A 19,017-nucleotide genomic window follows, 5' to 3' on the forward strand; every position below is an offset into this window, starting at 1 on the left:
CCCTGGAAGCGCAGCCTCTGGTTGGACGGTTATCTAGGCCAGGTTTGCTCGTGGTGACAATAGGCCGAGATGCCCGCCCATCGGCTCAAGGCCCATCCCACACTGGGTGGGACTTACAGGGCCGGTTTGCTGCGTGGTTGCGGGATGCCCCTTCGCTGACCGCCCGGGGCTCGCGCCTGCCCGCGCTAATGCGGCCGATCCCGCACCATCATGTAAGCGGCACCTGCAGGTGGACGCTGGCTTCTCCGCCCGGGACCCCTGTGCCCTGTCTCGGGCACAGGGCCCCTCGATGATCTCAGGTGAGTTGAATCTATTTCCTTAGAGTGGAGCCACTACGCTACTAGGCCTCCACTTGGTGTGTGTGTGTTGGGGGGGGGTGGTAGCCGCCAATCTCCGCATTCGAGCTGCTAGGATGCTGAGGAACCCCAATGACTTAACCCCGCCGCGGGGATGACGAGCCCCCGGAAGAAGCGGGTCAGACTCTGAGAAGCAGGACTGAGCTTTAGAGAGGCCTAGGCTGTCGGGGTTCCAGGGCCCTAGAGGTGGGGTGCATGACCTGCTTTCCCTCAAATGCATCCAGGGTCACCACCAGCCCGGTCCTTAATGAGCATCACCACAGCAGTGCCCAGGCCACGAAGGGAGAATGAAGCTGGCCTCATCCCCATGTCTCAGACAATGGGGGTGCGCTGGAGTATCCCCCGGAGTTATGTAACAGCCTGTGGTTGTCATGGACACGGGAGGGGGGGTGGCCAAGGGAACCGGATGGAGGCCCAGAGGCCCCCAGTCAGGTCCTGCCTTCATCCTCCTGGCTGCCACTAGGGATTGTGTGGCTGCCTGTCAACACAGGGTGTCAGGGTGCTGCTGAGGGCATCTGCCTCCAACCATGCTCATTGCTCTGTTAGCTCAAGCACCCTCTCTCCTGGACCTGGGACTGGATAAAACCTTCTGAGTTCCTGTGGCCAACATCCTTCCTAGGCCCTATCTTTGGCTGATCAGATTCACAGCCAGAGGCCTGAGCTGGGAACTCTTTAGGACAGAAGCCCGGCGTGGTGGTCTGTCATCTCAGCGCCCAGGAGCCTGGGGCACAAGGTTGAGGCAAGCCTGGGCTACAAAATGAAGCCCTTTGTAAAAAGAGTTTGAGGCCAGTGTCTGGCCCAGAACTATAAAATGAGACCCTGTTGGTGCGTGCATGTCACCGCAACCCTTGGGGACACAGAGGAGGGAGGGCTGCACCTTTAGAGACATTTGCGACAGGAACTAAAAGCACACCTGGGCTACATGAGCTCCTTTCTCAAAAACTAGCAGGCAAATCAGCTTGAATGCATGGTTGCATAAATCAATGTGTCAATAGATGAATGCAAGCATGCTTGCTTGCATGCATGCATGATTGCATACAAAAGGCATGGCTTTGTGAATAAATGAATGAATAACCCTGGGATAAACTCCAGCATGGGTGTCCTCAGGAATGGACACTTCCTTAATGTCCTCTACTTCTGGAAGTCCCCCATGCTGTCTTCAGTATCCATGGACCTTGGAGAGGGCCCACTGGGTCCTGCTTACCCGATGCATGAGCAGAGCCACTGACCCTGAGGTGGCCGCTGGTCCTTTCCGTCTTCAGGACACACCATGTTGACTGGGGTGACAGATGGTTTCTTCTGCTGCTTGCTGGGGACGCCTCCCAATGCCGTGCGACCGCTGGAAAGCGTCGAGTCCAGCGATGGCTACACGTTTGTGGAAGTCAAGCCTGGTCGGGTGCTGCGGGTGAAGCACGCGGGTCCCGCGCCGATTCCCACGCCCCCACAACCTCCGCCGCTTCCAGAAGATGATCCTGGGGTCAAGACCGGCCTCGTGCGCTGCCAGCGCCGCATTACGGTGTACCGCAACGGGAGGCTGGTGGTGGAGAACCTGGGCCGCGCGCCTCGTGCCGACCTTCAAGGCTGCAGTGGCTCCGGGGACCCGCCCAATGCTCTCGAGGTGGAGCTGGCAGAGCCCGCAGCGGGTGACGCCCGGGCCACCCCAGGCAGCGGGCGGCGCCGGCGCCTGCGGCGTCCCAAGAGGACCATCCACATCGACTGTGAGCAGCGCATCACCAGCTGCAAGGGCGCGCAGGCCGATGTGGTGCTGTTCTTTATCCACGGTGTGGGTGGCTCACTTGCCATCTGGAAGGAGCAGCTGGACTTCTTTGTGCGCCTTGGCTATGAGGTGGTGGCACCTGACCTGGCAGGCCATGGAGCCAGCTCTGCGCCGCAGGTGGCAGCTGCCTACACCTTTTACGCACTTGCAGAGGACATGCGGGCCATCTTCACGCGCTATGCCAAGAAACGCAACGTGCTGATCGGACACTCTTATGGGTAAGGTCCAGGGTGGGCTGCTCACAAGACGCTCCCATCCCCCTGGGGGTAGGTTGAGAAAGGGCCACATGTAGTCTAGGGTATCCTTGAAATCGTTATGTAGTTGAGGCTGCCCTTGAACACCTGATCCTCCTCCTTTGACATCCCAAGGATTAGAATGAGAGGCTTCTATGCCATCCAACCCTATGTCCCTTCTTGTAAAATGTGATTGGGTTTGGGGCTGTGACTCAGTGATAGAGCCGGCACCTAGAATCCCTCAGTGAGGTGAAGGCATGGATCAGTAGTAGAGCTCCCCCACCAGAGTTCCCCAGTGAGAGTCTGGGGGGCATGGCTCAGAGGTGTAGCCCTTGCCTAGAACCCCCCAGTGAGGGGATGGGGATCGAGTGATACTAGAGCTCTGACTAAGCAAATAGTGTTTGTCATTAGTATCTGCCAGTGGGTCAGGTGTGGTGGCAGATGCATGTCATCTCCAATACTCAGGGGGCCGATGCTGGAAGATAGCTAAAAATTTGAGGCCAACCTGGGCTACAGAGTTATTTCCACCCCAAGGCTACACCTGCATAGCCAAACTTGTGTTAAAGGTTGGTTTGATGGTGCATGAATCCCAGCACTCAGCAGGCAGAGGTAGGTGGGTCTCTGTGAATTTGAGTCCAGCCTAGTTTAACAAAGCAAGATCAGCCAGGCCAGCCAGAGAAACCCTGTCTCAAAAAATGGGGAGAGAGAGAGAGAGAGAGAGAGAGAGAGAGAGAGAGAGGGAGGTTGGGCATTATATTCACCCCATCACTCCAGAACTTCCAAGACCAAGGCAGGAAGATTGCTATAAATTCAAGACCAGCTAGGGATACAGGGTAAGACTTTATGTTTCAAAAATAAATAGCATTAAAAGCCAAGCATGGCAACCCTCATCTTCCATCCCAGTGCCTGGGAGGTGGAAACAATTGTCACTCCCAGCCCCCAGCTCCCAGCTCCAGGCAAGCTTACTATACACAAAACCCTGCCTGTCACACTCATGAGAATGCACCCCCAAAGCAAACTGGGGCGGCTCAGGTAGATACTTACTTGGTGTGCACAATGCCATAGGTTCCATTGCCAGCACCTCCAAGAAAAAAGAAAGTCAATAAATAAGACATTTTTATATCTTTAAACATTTAAAAAAAAAATTGAGACAGGTCTGTCTTCATAGCCCTGGTTGCCCTGGAACTCACCATGTAGACCAGGCTGGCCTCAAACTCATAGAGATCCATCTGCTTCTGCCTCCTGAATGATGGGATTAAAGGTGTGCCATGCCCAGTCTAGAAATTAATTTTTTAAAAGCCCCGGACATAGTGGGTCATGTCTATAATCTCAGTATTTTGAAGTCTGAGGCAGGGGCATTGTTATGGTCTCAAAAGTGCTTTTTTTTTTTTTTTTTTTTTTTTACCAACATGGAATAATTGCCCACATGTATGGGTAACTGGGAAAGAATTGTGTGTGTGTGTGTGTGTGTGTGTGTGTGTGTGTATGGCCTAATGGTTAGGTCCATTCCTGTTCTGTCCCTTCTGTCTGGAGCCTTAAAGATCTTAGCCAGCTGGGCACTGTGATGGAGGGTGAACAGGGGGAGCCCTTGACCCTGGGAGTTCAAGGTCAGCTTGGGCAATACAGCACAGAGACTTGGTATCTTAACAAGAACACAAATGCCACATGGGGTGGAGCAGGCCTGTAATCCCAGTACTCCAAGGACTGGGGCAGGAGAATTGCTATGAGTTTCATGATAGCCTGGGACATACAGTGAGGCTGTCTCGGGGAAGGGGGGGGGATCTGTGCATGGTGCAGAGTTATTTAGTGCTCAGCAATGCCATTCTTAGAGGAGCTGTGGGGTGTCAGTGCCCCTGGATTTGCACAGGAGCAAACATGCTGGAGGTTACTGAGGGGTTTCCAGAATGTAGCTACAGCCAGAAGGGCTAATCACACTAATCACACTCCCCTAAATACTGTTTGGAAAGGCATGGCCTGCCATAAGTCAGTCTTTCTGACAGAATGGTGCCACATGCAAGCAGCTGCCCCAGGGGCCACATTCCTACTTGGGGAAACTTCAGAATGATGAGACAGCCAAGGTCACTGTTAGTGATCACAGACAGCTATTCCAAGTTATACAGTAGCATGCCTGGGAGGCAGGCACATTTCTGGGAGTTCTAGGCCAGCCTGGTCCACACAGCCAGCCAAAGATATATAGTGAGATTCTGTCTCAAACAAGAAATACCTCAAAACTTATATTTTTGGTTGTGGACCTAGCCTTTAATGGCTGAGCTATCCCTCCAGCCAAAAATACTCCCAAAACTCACAGGGGTACATGGTGCAGTCCCAGAGCCAGGAGGGTGGAGATGAGCCCTGGCCCTGTAGAGGATGTGTGGGGCTTCCTGAGGGCTTGCCTCAAAAACCAAAGGGCTAAGCCCATAGCTCAGCTGATAGAGCACATGCCCAACATGCATAAAGTACTGGCTCCCATCACCAGCACTGCATACCTGGGCATCGAGGGGCACCCCATCTGTGCTCCCAGTGGGTTCCCTGGTGATCAAGGTCAAGGAGAGGAAATAAAGCCCTCACTTAGTGTCTGCTGACTTGGCTTCTCCCTTCCCTGCTCTCAGGGTCTCCTTCTGTACATTCCTGGCCCATGAGTACCCAGATCTTGTTCACAAAGTGATCATGATCAATGGCGGGGGCCCCACTGCGCTGGAGCCCAGCCTCTGCTCCATTTTCAACATGCCCACGTGTGTCCTGCACTGCTTATCGCCCTGTCTGGCCTGGAGTTTCCTCAAGTGAGTGCCCTGTGCCTGGGGTCCGGGTCCGGGAGCGGGGAGGGTTTCCTGATTCATAGGGACCGACTCTGGGGATCTTTAGGGCTGGCTCTGCCCTTGGTCCTATAGTGGTCGGTTTCCAAAGACATCTTTGCACCCTCAGGGCCGGCTTTGCCCGTCAAGGGGCTAAAGAGAAGCAGCTGCTGAAGGAGGGCAACGCATTCAATGTGTCCTCCTTCGTGCTGCGGGCCATGATGAGCGGCCAGTACTGGCCTGAGGGTGACGAAGTGTACCATGCGGAGCTGACAGTGCCCGTGCTGCTGGTGCATGGCATGCATGACAAATTCGTGCCAGTGGAGGAGGACCAACGCATGGCTGAGGTAGGACCCGTATCCCGGGACTGCAGTCCCCGTCCCCCCTTCCCTTTACAGGATACAGGTGGGTGTGGTTCCTAGACTTGTATCCTGCTAGAATGGACTCTGAGTAAACTTGACCTGTGGGAAGCCTGGCTTTCTAAAATGGTGTGGCTCAGTGGGTGTGGATTTCCCAAATGGGTGTGGCTTCCTGACAGCTGTGGGTGGAAGAGGTCTCTGGGTAGAAGAGGTCTCTGGGTGCAGGCCTTGTCATGGGTATGGCTTATAGGTGGGTGTGGCTTTCATTGGTTAAGACATCTGGATGGCTGTGGCCTTTGGAAGGGTGTGGTTTGTAATGGGCATGGCCTCTAGACAGCTGTGTTTTAGGTGGGTGTGCACGATGGATGAGTATGGTCCTGGGTGGGCATGGTTTTGGAGTGGGTATGGCCCCTGTGTACATGTAGCCATTGGTAGGAGTGTTCTCCACAGGAGACCCCGCTGCTGGGTGGAGCCTGAAGGAGAATGTAAATGGCAGGGTTGCTCCCGGCTGACATGCACACCTTGTCCTCCTCAGCCAGGGAGTGGGTCCCTAACCCCGGGAGGAGGTGGAGATAGACATTGGCGTATAGGATCTGGGATTTGTAAGACTCTGAGTATGAGGGAGGGACTGAGAGGAGACCCTCACAAAGGGCAGATCTGTCCTACAGGGGACTCTCGGAGACATCATGAATCACGTCTAAGAGATTCATATAAGGTCCCTCACAGAAGGGGGAAGGGACAAGTTCTCCAGAGCACATGGGAAGTGGGGGGGCAGTGAGGGGAGAGGGAACTAGGAGAAAGAGAAGGGGAGGAGAGGAAAGCATGTGCGATTAGGAAGATTGAGTCAGGAGAGGAATAGAAGACAAGAGAGGGGGAGAGAGGGAGAGAGAGAGAGAGAACAAACATAAAAGAGGGAGCCATTATTGGTTTGAAGAGAAAACTGAACCTAAAGAAATGTCTAGAGACCTACAAGACTGACTCCAACTAACAATTTGAGCTTCTGTGGAAAAGCTACCATAAATGCCCTTCCCGGATAGTGAGATCAATAACTAACTTATCCATGGAGCCCTCATCTAATACCTGTTGGAAACAGAAGCAAACACCCATACATAAACACTGAGTCGAACTAGAATCCAGATGCAGAGGGAGAGGACAAGACCAGGAGGCAGAAACACATAGAGACAGCTGACCTGAACAAGGAGGAGCTAAAGTACCCCCAGACTGTTAGCTGGGAATCCAGCATGGGACTGACTCAGGCCCCCCTGAATATGGGTCTCAGCCAGAAGGACTGAGCAGTCTAAGGGACCTCAGACAGTGGAGCCAGGATGTATCCCTGGTGCACAAAAGGACTTTGGGGGCACATCCCCCATGGAGGGATACTGCCTTAACCTAGAGACAGGAGAGAAGCCCTAGTCCCTACTTCACATGACTTGACAGATTTAGATGACCCCTCCTGGATGGCATCACCCTACATGTGGAGTGTGGGGGGGAATGGGAGGGGAGGTTGGTCAGGGTACACTTGAGGGGGGAGAGAGGGGAAAAGGAAGGGAGGGAGGGAGAGGGAACTGGGATCGATAAGTTAAAAGAAAATCATTTGTGGACAGGGAAGGAGGGCAGACTCCTTCGCATCTCCGGGTGGGGGAGTCTAAGGAGGCTTGCAGCACCTACAGATGGTGCCCCCACAGCTAAGACCCAACCCCAAGTGTCAGCATAGCCAAGGTTGAGAAGTCCTGCTCTGGGTGTACTGCAGGCGGCGAGCGCTTAATGGGTGTTGACTGAGTGACCTGATGGTGCAGCAGCAGGATGAGGCTGAAGTGTAGACAGCAGGAGGGACTTCTTTATATGCCTGCAGATCCTGCTGCTGGCCTTTCTCAAGCTCATCGAGGAAGGTAGCCACATGGTGATGCTGGAGTGTCCGGAGACAGTCAACACGCTGCTGCACGAGTTCCTGCTCTGGGAGCCAGAGCCTGAGCCACAGCTGCTGCAGCCAGAGCCGGCTCCAGGGGAGAAGTGACCTGCTGCTGCATGCCTGCTGGATCTTGAGTAGCTGAGGCTCCCTTAGACTGGGCATAGGCTGGATGGATGGGGCCTCACACCAATGGGTGGGGCCTGGATATACCACGCTCCAGGGCGGGCTGGACATAGCCAGTGTTGGAGACTCAGTGTCCAGTGCAGCCACTGTGTCCTCTCCATGAGCGATTGCAGGGTGTGACCTTGTACAGAGCCCTCTACCTGCCTCCCCAAGTCCCTGATGCTGCAGCGGATGGGTTGCCTCCCCATTCAGTCTTTCCCTCCGCTGTGGTCCACTCCGCACTGGGAAGCCCCAAGGGGAGCCCTGGGGAGGAGCTCCCGTCCTGTCCTGGGAGACCCCCAGCACCGCACCCATAGCTTGACTTGGAGCTGGGCACCCAAGGAGGGAAGGGCTGGAGCCACAAATCCCCGCAAATGGCAACTTGTAACTCAATAAAAATGACAATCCAAACTGGCCTTCAATTCGTGATCCTGCCTCATCATTCTGAGAGCTGAGAGGGTGTGCGAGTAGCTTTGTCTCTGCCTTTCTCTTGCCTCTCTTCCCTTCTCGTTCATGCTTGCTTTCCTAAGATGACCAGACCTGGTGAGACAGGGTTTCTCTGAGTAGACCTAGCTGTCCTGGAACTAGTTCTGCAGACTAGGCTGGCCTCGAATTCACAGAGATCCAACTGTCTCTGCCTCCTGAGTGCTGAGATAAAAGGCATGCGCCACCACTGGCTGATGAGACAATGGAATGTTCTGGAGTACTTTCTACCTCCCCTCTTGTTTCCCTCCCACCACAAGGACCTCATTTTTCTTCCCAGAAGCATTATCTATCACAAAGTTAACCCTCGGCCTGCGAGGGATACACTCAGTCATAAACACACGTGTGCATCTCCTCCTAACACACACATACTGCCTTCTACTTTTTTTTTTTTTTTCTGAAACAGGGTTCTGTGTAATAGCGCTAGCTGTCCTGGAACTCACATTGTAAACCAGGCTAGCCTTGAATATACTGTGATCCACCTGCCTCTGCCTCCTGAGTGCTGCGATCAAAGTGTGTGCTACCACCGCTCGGCACCCTGCCCTCTAAAGCCAGGCCTCGGGAATGCACTGTCATGAACACACACACACTCACACACACACACACACACACACACACACACACACACCCTTCTAAAACCAGAGCTGGGGAGCTGTCCTGCATCAGGCCCCTGCTGGTTATTAGGCCCTGGATATCCTCAAGCTGTAGCTCTTGCTCCCCTCAGCCAGAAAGACAAGCAGATGAGGCCACCATCAGGGTGACCTCAGGTGGAGAGCCCCTGACAAGTTTTATGGAGAGTCTTTATCCTTGGACAGAGCAAACTGGAGCTCAGGGTGACCCACTGTGGACTAACCCTAAGTGCAGTTACTACCACGAGGCAGGAAAGGGGAGCCTGAGGAAAGGAGGCCCTGGAAGGGAAGCTGGGGCAGGAAGGATCAGAGTCCCTTTGGGACAGAAGGGCAAATGAGAGGGAAATGAACACTGTCCCCAGAGCTACCTGAACCCACATACCAAGTTCACTCTCTGTGGTAAGCCATAAGGACACCCAGCCACTGAACCACGTCCCCAGCCCCTCACTGGGGGATCCTAGGCAGGAGCTCCACCCCTGAGCCATACCCACAGCCCCTCACTGGGGGATCCTAGGCAGGAGCTCCACCCCTGAGCCATACCCACAGCCCCTCACTGGGGGATCCTAGGCAGGAGCTCCACCCCTGAGCCATACCCACAGCCCCTCACTGGGGGATTCTAGGCAGGAGCTCCATCCCTGAGGGCCCCTTTTATGGGGCTTAGGTTCTCTATGAGTTAAATTTCTCTAGATAGGAACTGAATGCTCTTCCTGGCTCAATGTCCCCTGTGCCGGGATGACAGGTGTGTGCCATCATGCACTGCCAACCAGAGTTTTAAAGAGAAAAATAATGAAGTTAATGTGATGCAAGAAATGTGATTTTTTTCCCGCCTTTGGTTTGGTTTTTGGAGACAGGGTTTCTCTGTATAGTCCTGGCTGACCTGGAACTTGCTCTGTAGACCAGGCTGGCCTAAAACTCACAGGGATCTGCCTGCCTCTGCCTCCTGAGTGCTGAGATTGAAGGTGTGCACCACCATCCTCCAGCAGAAATGGGAACTCTCAAGTGTCCTGTCCAAGAGATGAAATGGGCATTAGAGAGAGAGAGAGAGAGAGAGAGAGAGAGAGAGAGAGAGAGAGAGAGAGAATGTGACTGCTCATGAGAGTCCCAGGCCCATTGACCTACATGCTCCAGCTTTTTGTTGTGGTTGTTCTGGGTCAGGTGTTGGTCTGGCTATGGTTATGGGTTTGAGTGAGAATATGGGTGGGCATAGGATATGTAGGTATGGGGTTTGTTATGGGCAGGGGTTGTGTATGAATACTAATTTTGGAGAAGTAGGAGTGAAGGTTTGTGTGTGTGTGTGTGTGTGTGTGTGTGTGTGTGTGTGTGTGTGTGTGTGTGTCCCCTTCAATGGGTGCGATGTCCTGCAACAAAGAAAGAGGTATCTGAGACTGTAATGTCTTCAGAGAAAACCTCTGGGGGCCTTCTTTGTGGTCTGAAGTGTAGCTGCTTAGTCTGTCATGTGAGTGAGTATGTGGACACCTTGAAAACAGAAGGGATTAGGGTTCATCACAGTCCCTGAGAGTGGCACACATGGGTCAAGGTTATTGTTCTACAGCAGCAGCTGCTTGGCCACAGTCACCATTTCTGAGATGAGGTTTAGACAGATGTCTGTCCTCTCCATCCTCCTAAATTCCCAATAACAAACCCAAGTCCTATTCTCACACACACACACACACACACACACACACACACACACACACACACACACATTCATATTGATCCCAGTTCCCTCTCCTTCCCTCCCTCCATCCATTCCTCCCATATAACCCGACACCCCCTCCTGTCCCATTCCCCACTCACTCCACAGGGAGGATGAGGCCTTCCAGGAGGGATCAACAAAATCTGTTAAGTCATTTGGAGTAGGGTCTAGGCCCTCTCTCCTGCCTCTAGGCTAAGGGAATATCCATCCATGGGGAATGTGCTTCCAAAGTCCTTTTGTGCAGCAGGGATACATCCTGGTTCCTCTGTCAGAGGTCCCTTAGACTGCCCAGGCTTTCTAACTGAGACCCACGTTCAGGGCGTCTGAGTCAGTCCAATGCTGGTTTCCCAGCTATCAGTCTGGGAGTCCATGAGCTCCAGCTTGTTCAGGTCAGCTGTCTCTGTGTGTTTCTGTAGCCTGGTTTTGACCCCTTCTCTTATCACTCCTTTCTCTCTGCAACTGGATTCTAGGAGTTCTGCTCAGTGTTTAGCTGTGGGTGTCTGCTTCTGTTTCCATCAGCTACTAGATGAGGGTTCTATGATAGCATATAAGTTAGTTATCATTCTCATTATCAGGGAATGGCATTTATGGTAGCATTTGAACTATTGCTCAAACTGTTAGTTGGCGGCAGTCTTGTATGTCTCTGGACATTTCTCTAGAATCAGTTTTCTCTTCAAACCTATAATGGCTCCCTCTTTTTATCATCTTCTCTCTCTCTCTCTCTGTCTCTCTCTCTCTCTTCTCTCATCTATTCCTACCCTGACTCAATTTTCTTAGTCCCACGTGCTTTCCTCTCCTCCCCTTCCCTTCTCTTTCTCCTAGCTCTCTCTCCACTCACTGTCCCCCTCCCTGACTCCCCATATGCTCAGGAGGTCTTGCTCCTTTCCCCTACTGCGAGGGACTTTATATGACTCTCTTAGGTTCCTACTTGTATCCTAGTTCCTCTGGCAGTGTGGGTTGTAGGGTGGTGATCCTTTGCTCTAGGTCTAAAATCCATGTACGTGTGAGTACATTCCATGTTCCTCTTTTTGTGACTGGATTACATCATTCAGGATGGTTTCTTCAAGTGCCATCCAGTTGCCTGCGAATTTCAAGATTCCATTATTTTTTTCTGCAGAGTAGTATTCCATTGTGTAGATGTGCCACATCTTCATTAACCATTCTTCAATTGAGGGACATCTAGGTTGCTTCCAGGTCCTTGCCATTACAAATAGTGCTGCTATGAACATAGTTGAACAGATGTCTTTGTTGCATGAATGTGGATCAATGTAGAATGTAGGACCTCCAGAGATAGGTGTATTTCTTACAATGCATGGAAAGATCCAAATTGTTTTCTTTATGATTTGATTTTTTCACTTATGGGATAATTGTTGCTAATGATTCCCAAAAAGTTACTGTAAGCTCTCTGCCAATATTCATTATTTTTCCATATGTAGGAAATGTCCTCATTAGTTAAAGGTACTATAACGTCTTCTGGCTCCCTTCCTGTCAGTTGATGAAGTCTTAATTTACCTCTTAAAATCAAGTCAGAGATCTTTTCTATATATGTTTTTAGTTTTTTATTCTATTTATATGGTAGAAAAATCCATTCTAATATGATATCTTATCTCTGCATCAAAATCCCTGAAAGATATTCTCTGGATGCTAATGTAATCAGAATACAGACTCATTTTGGATCCACGCAGTCCACATGTGCCTCTAGTATCATCTTTTTTTTAATTTAATTTATTATTTTATTATTTTACATGTCAATCCCAGTTCCCTCCTCCTCCCTCCCTCCCTTCCTCCTTTTTACCCTTTCTCACCCCTCACATGCACTCTGACCACCCTCCCCTCCCATCCCCCCACCCCAATACCACATGTAGGGCAATGCCATCCAGGTGGGGTCATGTAGGTCTGTCAGGTCATTTGAAGTAGGGACCAGGACTTCTCTCCTGTCTCTAGATTAAGGCTGTTATCCCTCCATGGGGGATGTGTCCACAAGGTCCTTTTGTGCACCAGGGATACATCCTGGTTCCACTGTCTGGGGTCCCTTAGACTGCTCAGTCCTTCTGGCTGAGACCCATATTCAGGGGGGCCTGAGTCAGTCCCATGCTGGCTTCCCAGCTATCAGTCTGGGGGCCCGTTAGCTCCTCCTTGTTCAGGTCAGCTGTCTCTATGTGTTTCTGCCTCCTGGTCTTGTCCTCTCCATCTGCATTTGGATTCTAGTTTGACTCAGTGTTTAGGTGTGGGTGTTTGCTTCTGTTTCCAACAGGTACTAGATGAGGGCTCCATGGATAAGTTAGTTGTTGATCTCACTATCTGGGAAGGGCATTTATGGTAGCCTTTCCACGGATGCTCAAATTTTTAGTTGTCTGCAGTCTTGTAGGTCTCTAGATCTTTCTTTGGGTTCAGTTTTCTCTTCAAACCAATATTGGCTCCCTCTTTTATGTTCTCTCTCTCTCTCTCTCTCTCTCTCTCTCTCTCTCTCTCTGTCTTCTATTCCTACCCTGACTCAATCTTCCTAGTCGCACGTGCTTTCCTCTCCTCCCCGTCGCTTTCTCCTACTTTCTCTCCATTCACTGCCCCCCACTTCCCCTGTGCTCTGGGGGACTTGTCCCTTCTCCCTTCTGTGAAGGACTTTATATGACTCTGTTAGAATACACCTTGTATCCTAGTTCCTCTGGTGGTGTAAATTATAGGCTGGTGATCCTTTGCTCTAGGTCTAAAATCCATATATGAGCGAGTACATACCATATTCCTCCTTTTGTGACTGGGTTACCTCATTCAGGATGGTTTCTTCAAGTTCCATCCACTTGCCTGCGAATTTCAAGATTCCATTATTTTTTTCTGCAGAGTAGTATTCCATTGTGTAAATGTACCACATCTACTTTATCCATTCTTCAGTTGAGGGGTATCTAGGTTGCTTCCTGGTTCTTGCTATTACAAATAGTGCTGCTATGAACATAGTTGAGCAGATGTCTTTGTTGCATGGATGTGGATCATTTGGGTATATGCCTAAGAGGGGGATTCCCAGGTCCTGTGGTAAACTAATTCCCATTTTCCTGAGGAACCGCCATACTGATCTCCACCAGCAGTGGAGGAGTGTTCCCTTTCTCCACATCCTCTCCAGCATGAATTGTTACTGGTGTTTCTAATTTTAGCCATTCTAGCAGGAGTAACATGGTATCTCAAAGTTGTTTTGATTTGCATTTCCCTGATAGCTAAGGATGTTGACCACTTTCTTAAGTGTCTTTCAGCCTTTCTGATTTCCTCTATTGAGAATTCTTTCTTCAGTTCTGTACCCCATTTTTAATAGGGTTATTTGTTTTTTTGGTGACTAGTTTCTTGAGTTCTTTGTATATTTTGGAGATCAGCCCTTTGTCAGATGTAGAACTGGTGAAAATCTTTTCCCAGTCTGTGGGCTGCCATTTGGTCTTGTCCACTGTGTCCATTGCCTTACAGAAGCTTCTCAGTTTGAAGAGGTCCCATTTATTGTTTCTCTCAGTGTCTGTGCCCCTGGAGTTATGTTCACGAAGCAGTCTCCTATACCAATTTGTTCAAGGGCACCTCCTACTTTCTCTTCTAAGAGATTCAGTGTGGCTGGATTTTTGTTGAGGTATTTGATCCATTTGGACTTGAGTTTTGTGCATGGCGACTGACATGGTTTTATCTGTAGTCTTCTACACACCTTCATCCAATTGTGCTAGCACCATTTGTTGAAGATGCTGTCCTTGCCCCATTGTATTCTTTTAGCTGTTTTGTCGAAAATCAATTGTTCATAGGTGTGTGGGTTAATATCAGGATTTTCAATTCAATTCCATTGGTCTACCTGTCTATTTTTGTGCCAATACCAGGCTGTTTTCAGAACTATAGCTCTGTAGTAGAGCTTAAAGTCAGGGATGGTGATGCCTCCTGAAGTTCTTTGATTGTACAGGGTTATTTTGGCTATCCTGGGTCTTTTGTTTTTCCATATAAAGTTGATTATTATCCTTTCAAGGTCAGTGAAGAATTGTGGTGGGATTTTATTTGGGATTGCATTGAATCTGTAGATTGCTTTTGGCAAGATTGCCATTTTTACTGTATTTATCCTTCCTATCCAAGAGCATGCAAGATCTTTCCATTTTCTGGTATCTTCTTTAATTTCTTTCTTTAGAGCAACAAAGTTCTTATTATATAGGTCTTTCACTTGTTTGGTAAGCTTTACCCCAAGATACTTTATGTTGTTTGTGGCTATTGTAAAGGATGATGTTTTTCTGATTTTTTTTTTCTCAGCCTCTTTTTCGTCTGAATAAAGTAGGGCTACTGAATTTTTTTTGAGTTTATCTTGTATCCTGCTAGTTTGCTGAAGGTGTTTATCAGCTGTAGGAATTCCCTGGTAGAGTTTATTGGGGTCGCTTATGTAAACTATCATATCATCTGCATATAGAGATAGTTTGACTTCTTCCTTTCCAATTTGGATCCCCTTGATCTCCTTTTGTTGTCTTATAGCTTTTGCTAGAACTTCAAGTACAATATTGAAGAGATATGGAGAGAGAGGGCAGCCTTGTCTTGTTCATAATTTTAGAGGAATCGCCTTAAGCTTCTCTCCATTCAGTTTGTTGTTGGCTGTTGGTTTACTGTATATTGCTCTTATTATGTTTAGGTATGTTCCTGTTATCCCTGACCTCTCCAAGACCTTTATCATGAAACGGTGTTGAATTTTGTCGAAGGCTTTTTCAGCATCTAGGGAGGTGATCATATGGTTTTTCTTTTTCAGTTTGTTTATATGGTAGATCACGTTGATAGATTTTTGTATGTTAAGCCATCCCTGCAATCAAGGGATGAAGCCTACTTGGTCATGGTGGATGATTTCTCTGATGTATTCTTGAATTCGGTTTGCCAGTATTTTATTGAGTATTTTTGCATCGATGTTCATCAGGGATTTTGGTCTATAGTTTTCTTTCTTAGTTGTGTTTTTGTGAGGCTTGGGTACCAAGGTTATTGTGGCCTCATAAAAAGAGTTTGGCAATGAACCTTCTGTTTCTATTGTGTGGAACAATTTGAGGAGTAGTGGTATTAGTTCTTCCTTGAATGTCTGGTAGAATTCTGCACTGAGGCCATCTGGCCCTGGCCTTTTTTTTTTTTTTTTTTTTTTTTTTTTGGTTGGAAGGCTTTCAATGACTGCTTCTATTTCAGTGTGGGTAATAGGTCTATTTAAGTTGTTTGTCTTTTCTTGATTTAATTTTGGTAAGTGATAGTTATCCAGAAATTTGTCCATTTCCTTTGAATTTTCAATTTTTGTGGAATGCAGGTTTTCAAAGTATGACCTGAAAATTGTCTGGATTTCCTCTGTGTACATTGTCATATCCCCCATTTTGTTTATTTGCATGTTCTCTCTCTGCTTTTTTGTTAGTTTGCATAAAAGTTTGTCTATCTTGTGATTTTCTCGAAAAACCAACTATTTGTTGCATTGATTTTTGTATTGTTTTCCTGGTTTCTATTTTGTTGATTTCAGCCCTCAAGTTGATTATTTCCTGGTGTCTACTCCTACAGGGTGAGTTTGCTTCTCTCTGTTCTAAGGCTTTCAGTTGTGCTGTTAATTCTTTTATGTGACTATCTTCTGTTTTCTTCATATGGGCACTTAGTGCAATGAATTTCCCTCGTAGCACTGTTTTCAAATTGTCCCATAAGTTCGGGTATGTTGTGTTCTTATTCTCGTTGAATTTTAGAAAGTCCTTAATTTCTTTCTTTATTTCTTCTTTGACCCAGGTGTGGTGCAATTGCAGATTGTTTAGTTTCCATGAGTTTGCAGGTTTTCTGCGATTTGTGTTGTTGAATTCCAATTTTAAAGCATGGTGGTCTGATAAGATACAGGGGATTATTCCAATTCTCTTGTATCTGTTGAGGTTTGTTATGCCACCTAGTATGTGGTCAATTTTAGAGAAGGTTCCATGTGGAACAGAGAAGAAGGTATATTCTTTTGTATTTGGATGGAAAGTTCTATAGATGTCTGTTAAACCCAGTTGAGACATAACTTCTGTTAGTTCTTTTGTTTCTTTGTTAAGTTTCTGATTGGTGGTCCTGTCTAGTGTTGAGAGTGGTGTATTGAAGTCTCCCACTATAAGTGTATGAAGTTTTATGTGAGCTTTGAGTTTTAGTAGTGCTTCTTTTATGCATGTGGGTGCCTCTGTATTTGGGGCATAGATGTTCAGAACCAAGACTTTGTGTTGATGGATTTCTCCTGCAATGAATACAAAATGACCACCTTCATCTCTTTTGATTAATTTTGGTTTGAAGTCTAACTTGTTAGAAATTAGGAAAGCTACACCTGCTTGCTTCTTGGTCCCATTTGATTGGAAGATCTTTTCCCAACCCTTTACCCTGAGGTAATGTCTATCTTTGAAGCTTAGATGTGTTTCTTGTATGCAGCAGAAGGATGGATTCTGTCTTCGTATCCATTCTGTTAGCCTGTGTCTTTTTATAAGTGAGTTAAGACCATTAATGTTGAGGGTGAGTATGGATCATTGATTGTTGATGCTTGTTTGTTTTAGATTTGTTGTTGGCAGTGGTATTGTGAATATATTTCTCCTGCTTTACCCTTGGTTTCTGGTGTAGTTATATTATCTATTGCTTACATCTTGTGGGCATAGTTAACTTCCTTGGGTTGGAGTTTTCCTTCCAATACTTTCTGTAGGGTTGGATTTGTAGGTACGTATTGGGAAAATCTGGTTTTGTCATTAAATATCTTGTTTTCTCCATCTATAGTGATTGAGAGTTTTGCTGGGTATAGTAGCCTGGGCTGGCATCCGTGGTCTCTTAGTACTTGTAGAACATCTATCAAGGACCTTCTGGCCTTGAGGGTTTCCATGGAGAAGTCAGGTGTAATTTTGATAGGTCTGCCTTTATATGTTACTTGTCATTTTTCCTGCGCTGCTCTTAATATTCTTTCTTTACTCTGTATGCTAGGTGTTTTGATTATTATGTGTCGAGGGGTCTTTTTTCTTTGGTCCAGTTTGCTTCAGTGTTCGGTATGCTTCTTGTACTTTCATGGGCATGTCCTTCTTCACATTGGGAACGTTTTCCTCCATGATTTTGTTGAATATGTTTCCTGCACCTTTGAGCTGGGATTCTTCACCTTCCTCTATGCCTATTATTCTTAGGTTTGGCCTTTTCATGGTGTCCCACATTTCCTGGATGTTTTCTGTTAAGAATTTGTTGGATTTACGATTTTCTTTGGTGGATGAATCTATTTCCTCTAGTTTATATTTATATCTACAGATTCAATGGAATCCCCATTAAAATCGCAGCACAATTCTTCCCTGATCTTGAAAGGATAATACTCAACTTTATATGGAAAAACAAAAGACCCAGGATAGCAAAAAAAAAAAAAAAAAAAAAAAAAAGCTGTACAATAAAGAAACTTCAGGAGGCATCTCCAACCATCTTCACCTTTAAGCTCTACTATAGAGCTATAGTCATGAAACAGCTTGGTATTGGCACAAAAATAGACAGGTAGACCAATGGAAAAGAATAGAAAATCCTGATAGTAACAAAATAGCTAAAGGTATACAATGGAAGGAGGAAAGCATTTTCAACAAATGGTGCTATCACAACTGGATGATGGTGTGTAGAAGACGGCAGATAGATCCATGTTTATTGTTGTAGGTACTCAAGGCCCCAAGGTGGAGCCTGGCTGGATGCCAGGTAGTCGAGCTTAGCTGTAAACAAGCCTTATTTGGAAGTGCTTGATGGATCTGGTGTGCTTCCTCCTTCTGTGGCCTATCCGGGATCGCCAGGTGGCTTGAGCTGATTGGGCAGTGAGTGCATATTTAAGAGCTTGCTGGGGCTGGAGCAGAAGATTGTTCAAGGTTCCTGAATAAACTGCTTAAAGAAGAGTCTGAGTGTTGCACCTTCCTTGCTGGTCGAGGTGGTCGTGACATATTGCCATGCACAAAACTCAAGTCAAAATGGATCAAAGACCTCAACATAAATGCAGCCTGAGAAAAGATCTTCACCAACCCTACATCTGACAGAGGGCTGATCTCCAAAATATACAAAACACCAAAAAACCCTATTAAAAATGGGGTAGAGAACTGAAGAAAGAAGTCTCAATAGACAAGATCAAAAAGCCTGAAAGACACTTAAGAAAGCGCTCAACATCCTTAGCCACCAGGGAAATGCAAATCAAAACAATCTGAGATACCATTTACTCCTGCCAGAATGGCTAAAATTAGAAACACCAATGACAGCTTATGCTGCAGAGGTTGTGGAGAAAGGGGAACACTCCTCCACTGCTGGTGGGAGTGCAAACTTGTACAGCCATTTTGGAGAACAGTATGGGGGTTCTTCAGAAAAATTGGAATTGGTCAACCACAGGACCCGGAAATCCCCCTCTTAGGCATATACCTAAATGATCCACATCCATGCAACAAAGACATCTGTTCAACTATGTTCATAGCAGCACTATTTGTAATAGCAAGAACCTGGAAGCAACCTAGATGGCCTTAAACTGAAAAATGTATAAAGAAGATGTGGCCCATTTACACAATGGAATACTACTCAGCAGAAAAAAAAACAAAACACATGCCATCTTGAAATTCGCAGGCAAGTGGATGGAACTTGAAGAAACCATCTTGAGGGAGATAACCCAGTCACAAAGA

General features: G+C 47.7%; 1 protein-coding gene across 2 annotated transcripts; it reads left to right on the top strand.

Annotated features, from left to right (window-relative positions):
* Positions 1-77: 77 nt before the first annotated feature.
* Abhd8 (abhydrolase domain containing 8) lies at positions 78-7,621 on the top strand. 2 transcript variants are annotated; one of them, XM_051178159.1, is made up of 5 exons: positions 78-299; positions 1,520-2,351; positions 4,976-5,146; positions 5,289-5,505; positions 7,370-7,621. In XM_051178159.1, exons 2-5 carry the CDS (start codon positions 1,627-1,629, stop codon positions 7,529-7,531), a joined length of 1,275 nt encoding a protein of 424 aa, XP_051034116.1. In that variant the 5' UTR covers positions 78-299; positions 1,520-1,626; the 3' UTR covers positions 7,532-7,621. The 2 variants fall into 2 exon arrangements, with proteins under 2 accessions (XP_051034116.1, XP_051034115.1); XM_051178158.1 differs by having other exon boundaries at positions 79-299; positions 1,619-2,351; positions 7,370-7,620.
* The last annotated feature ends 11,396 nt before the right edge of the window (positions 7,622-19,017 follow it).

The sequence above is a fragment of the Phodopus roborovskii genome, unplaced genomic scaffold (assembly GCF_943737965.1).
Source record: "Phodopus roborovskii unplaced genomic scaffold, PHOROB, whole genome shotgun sequence".
NCBI lineage: Eukaryota > Metazoa > Chordata > Mammalia > Rodentia > Cricetidae > Phodopus > Phodopus roborovskii.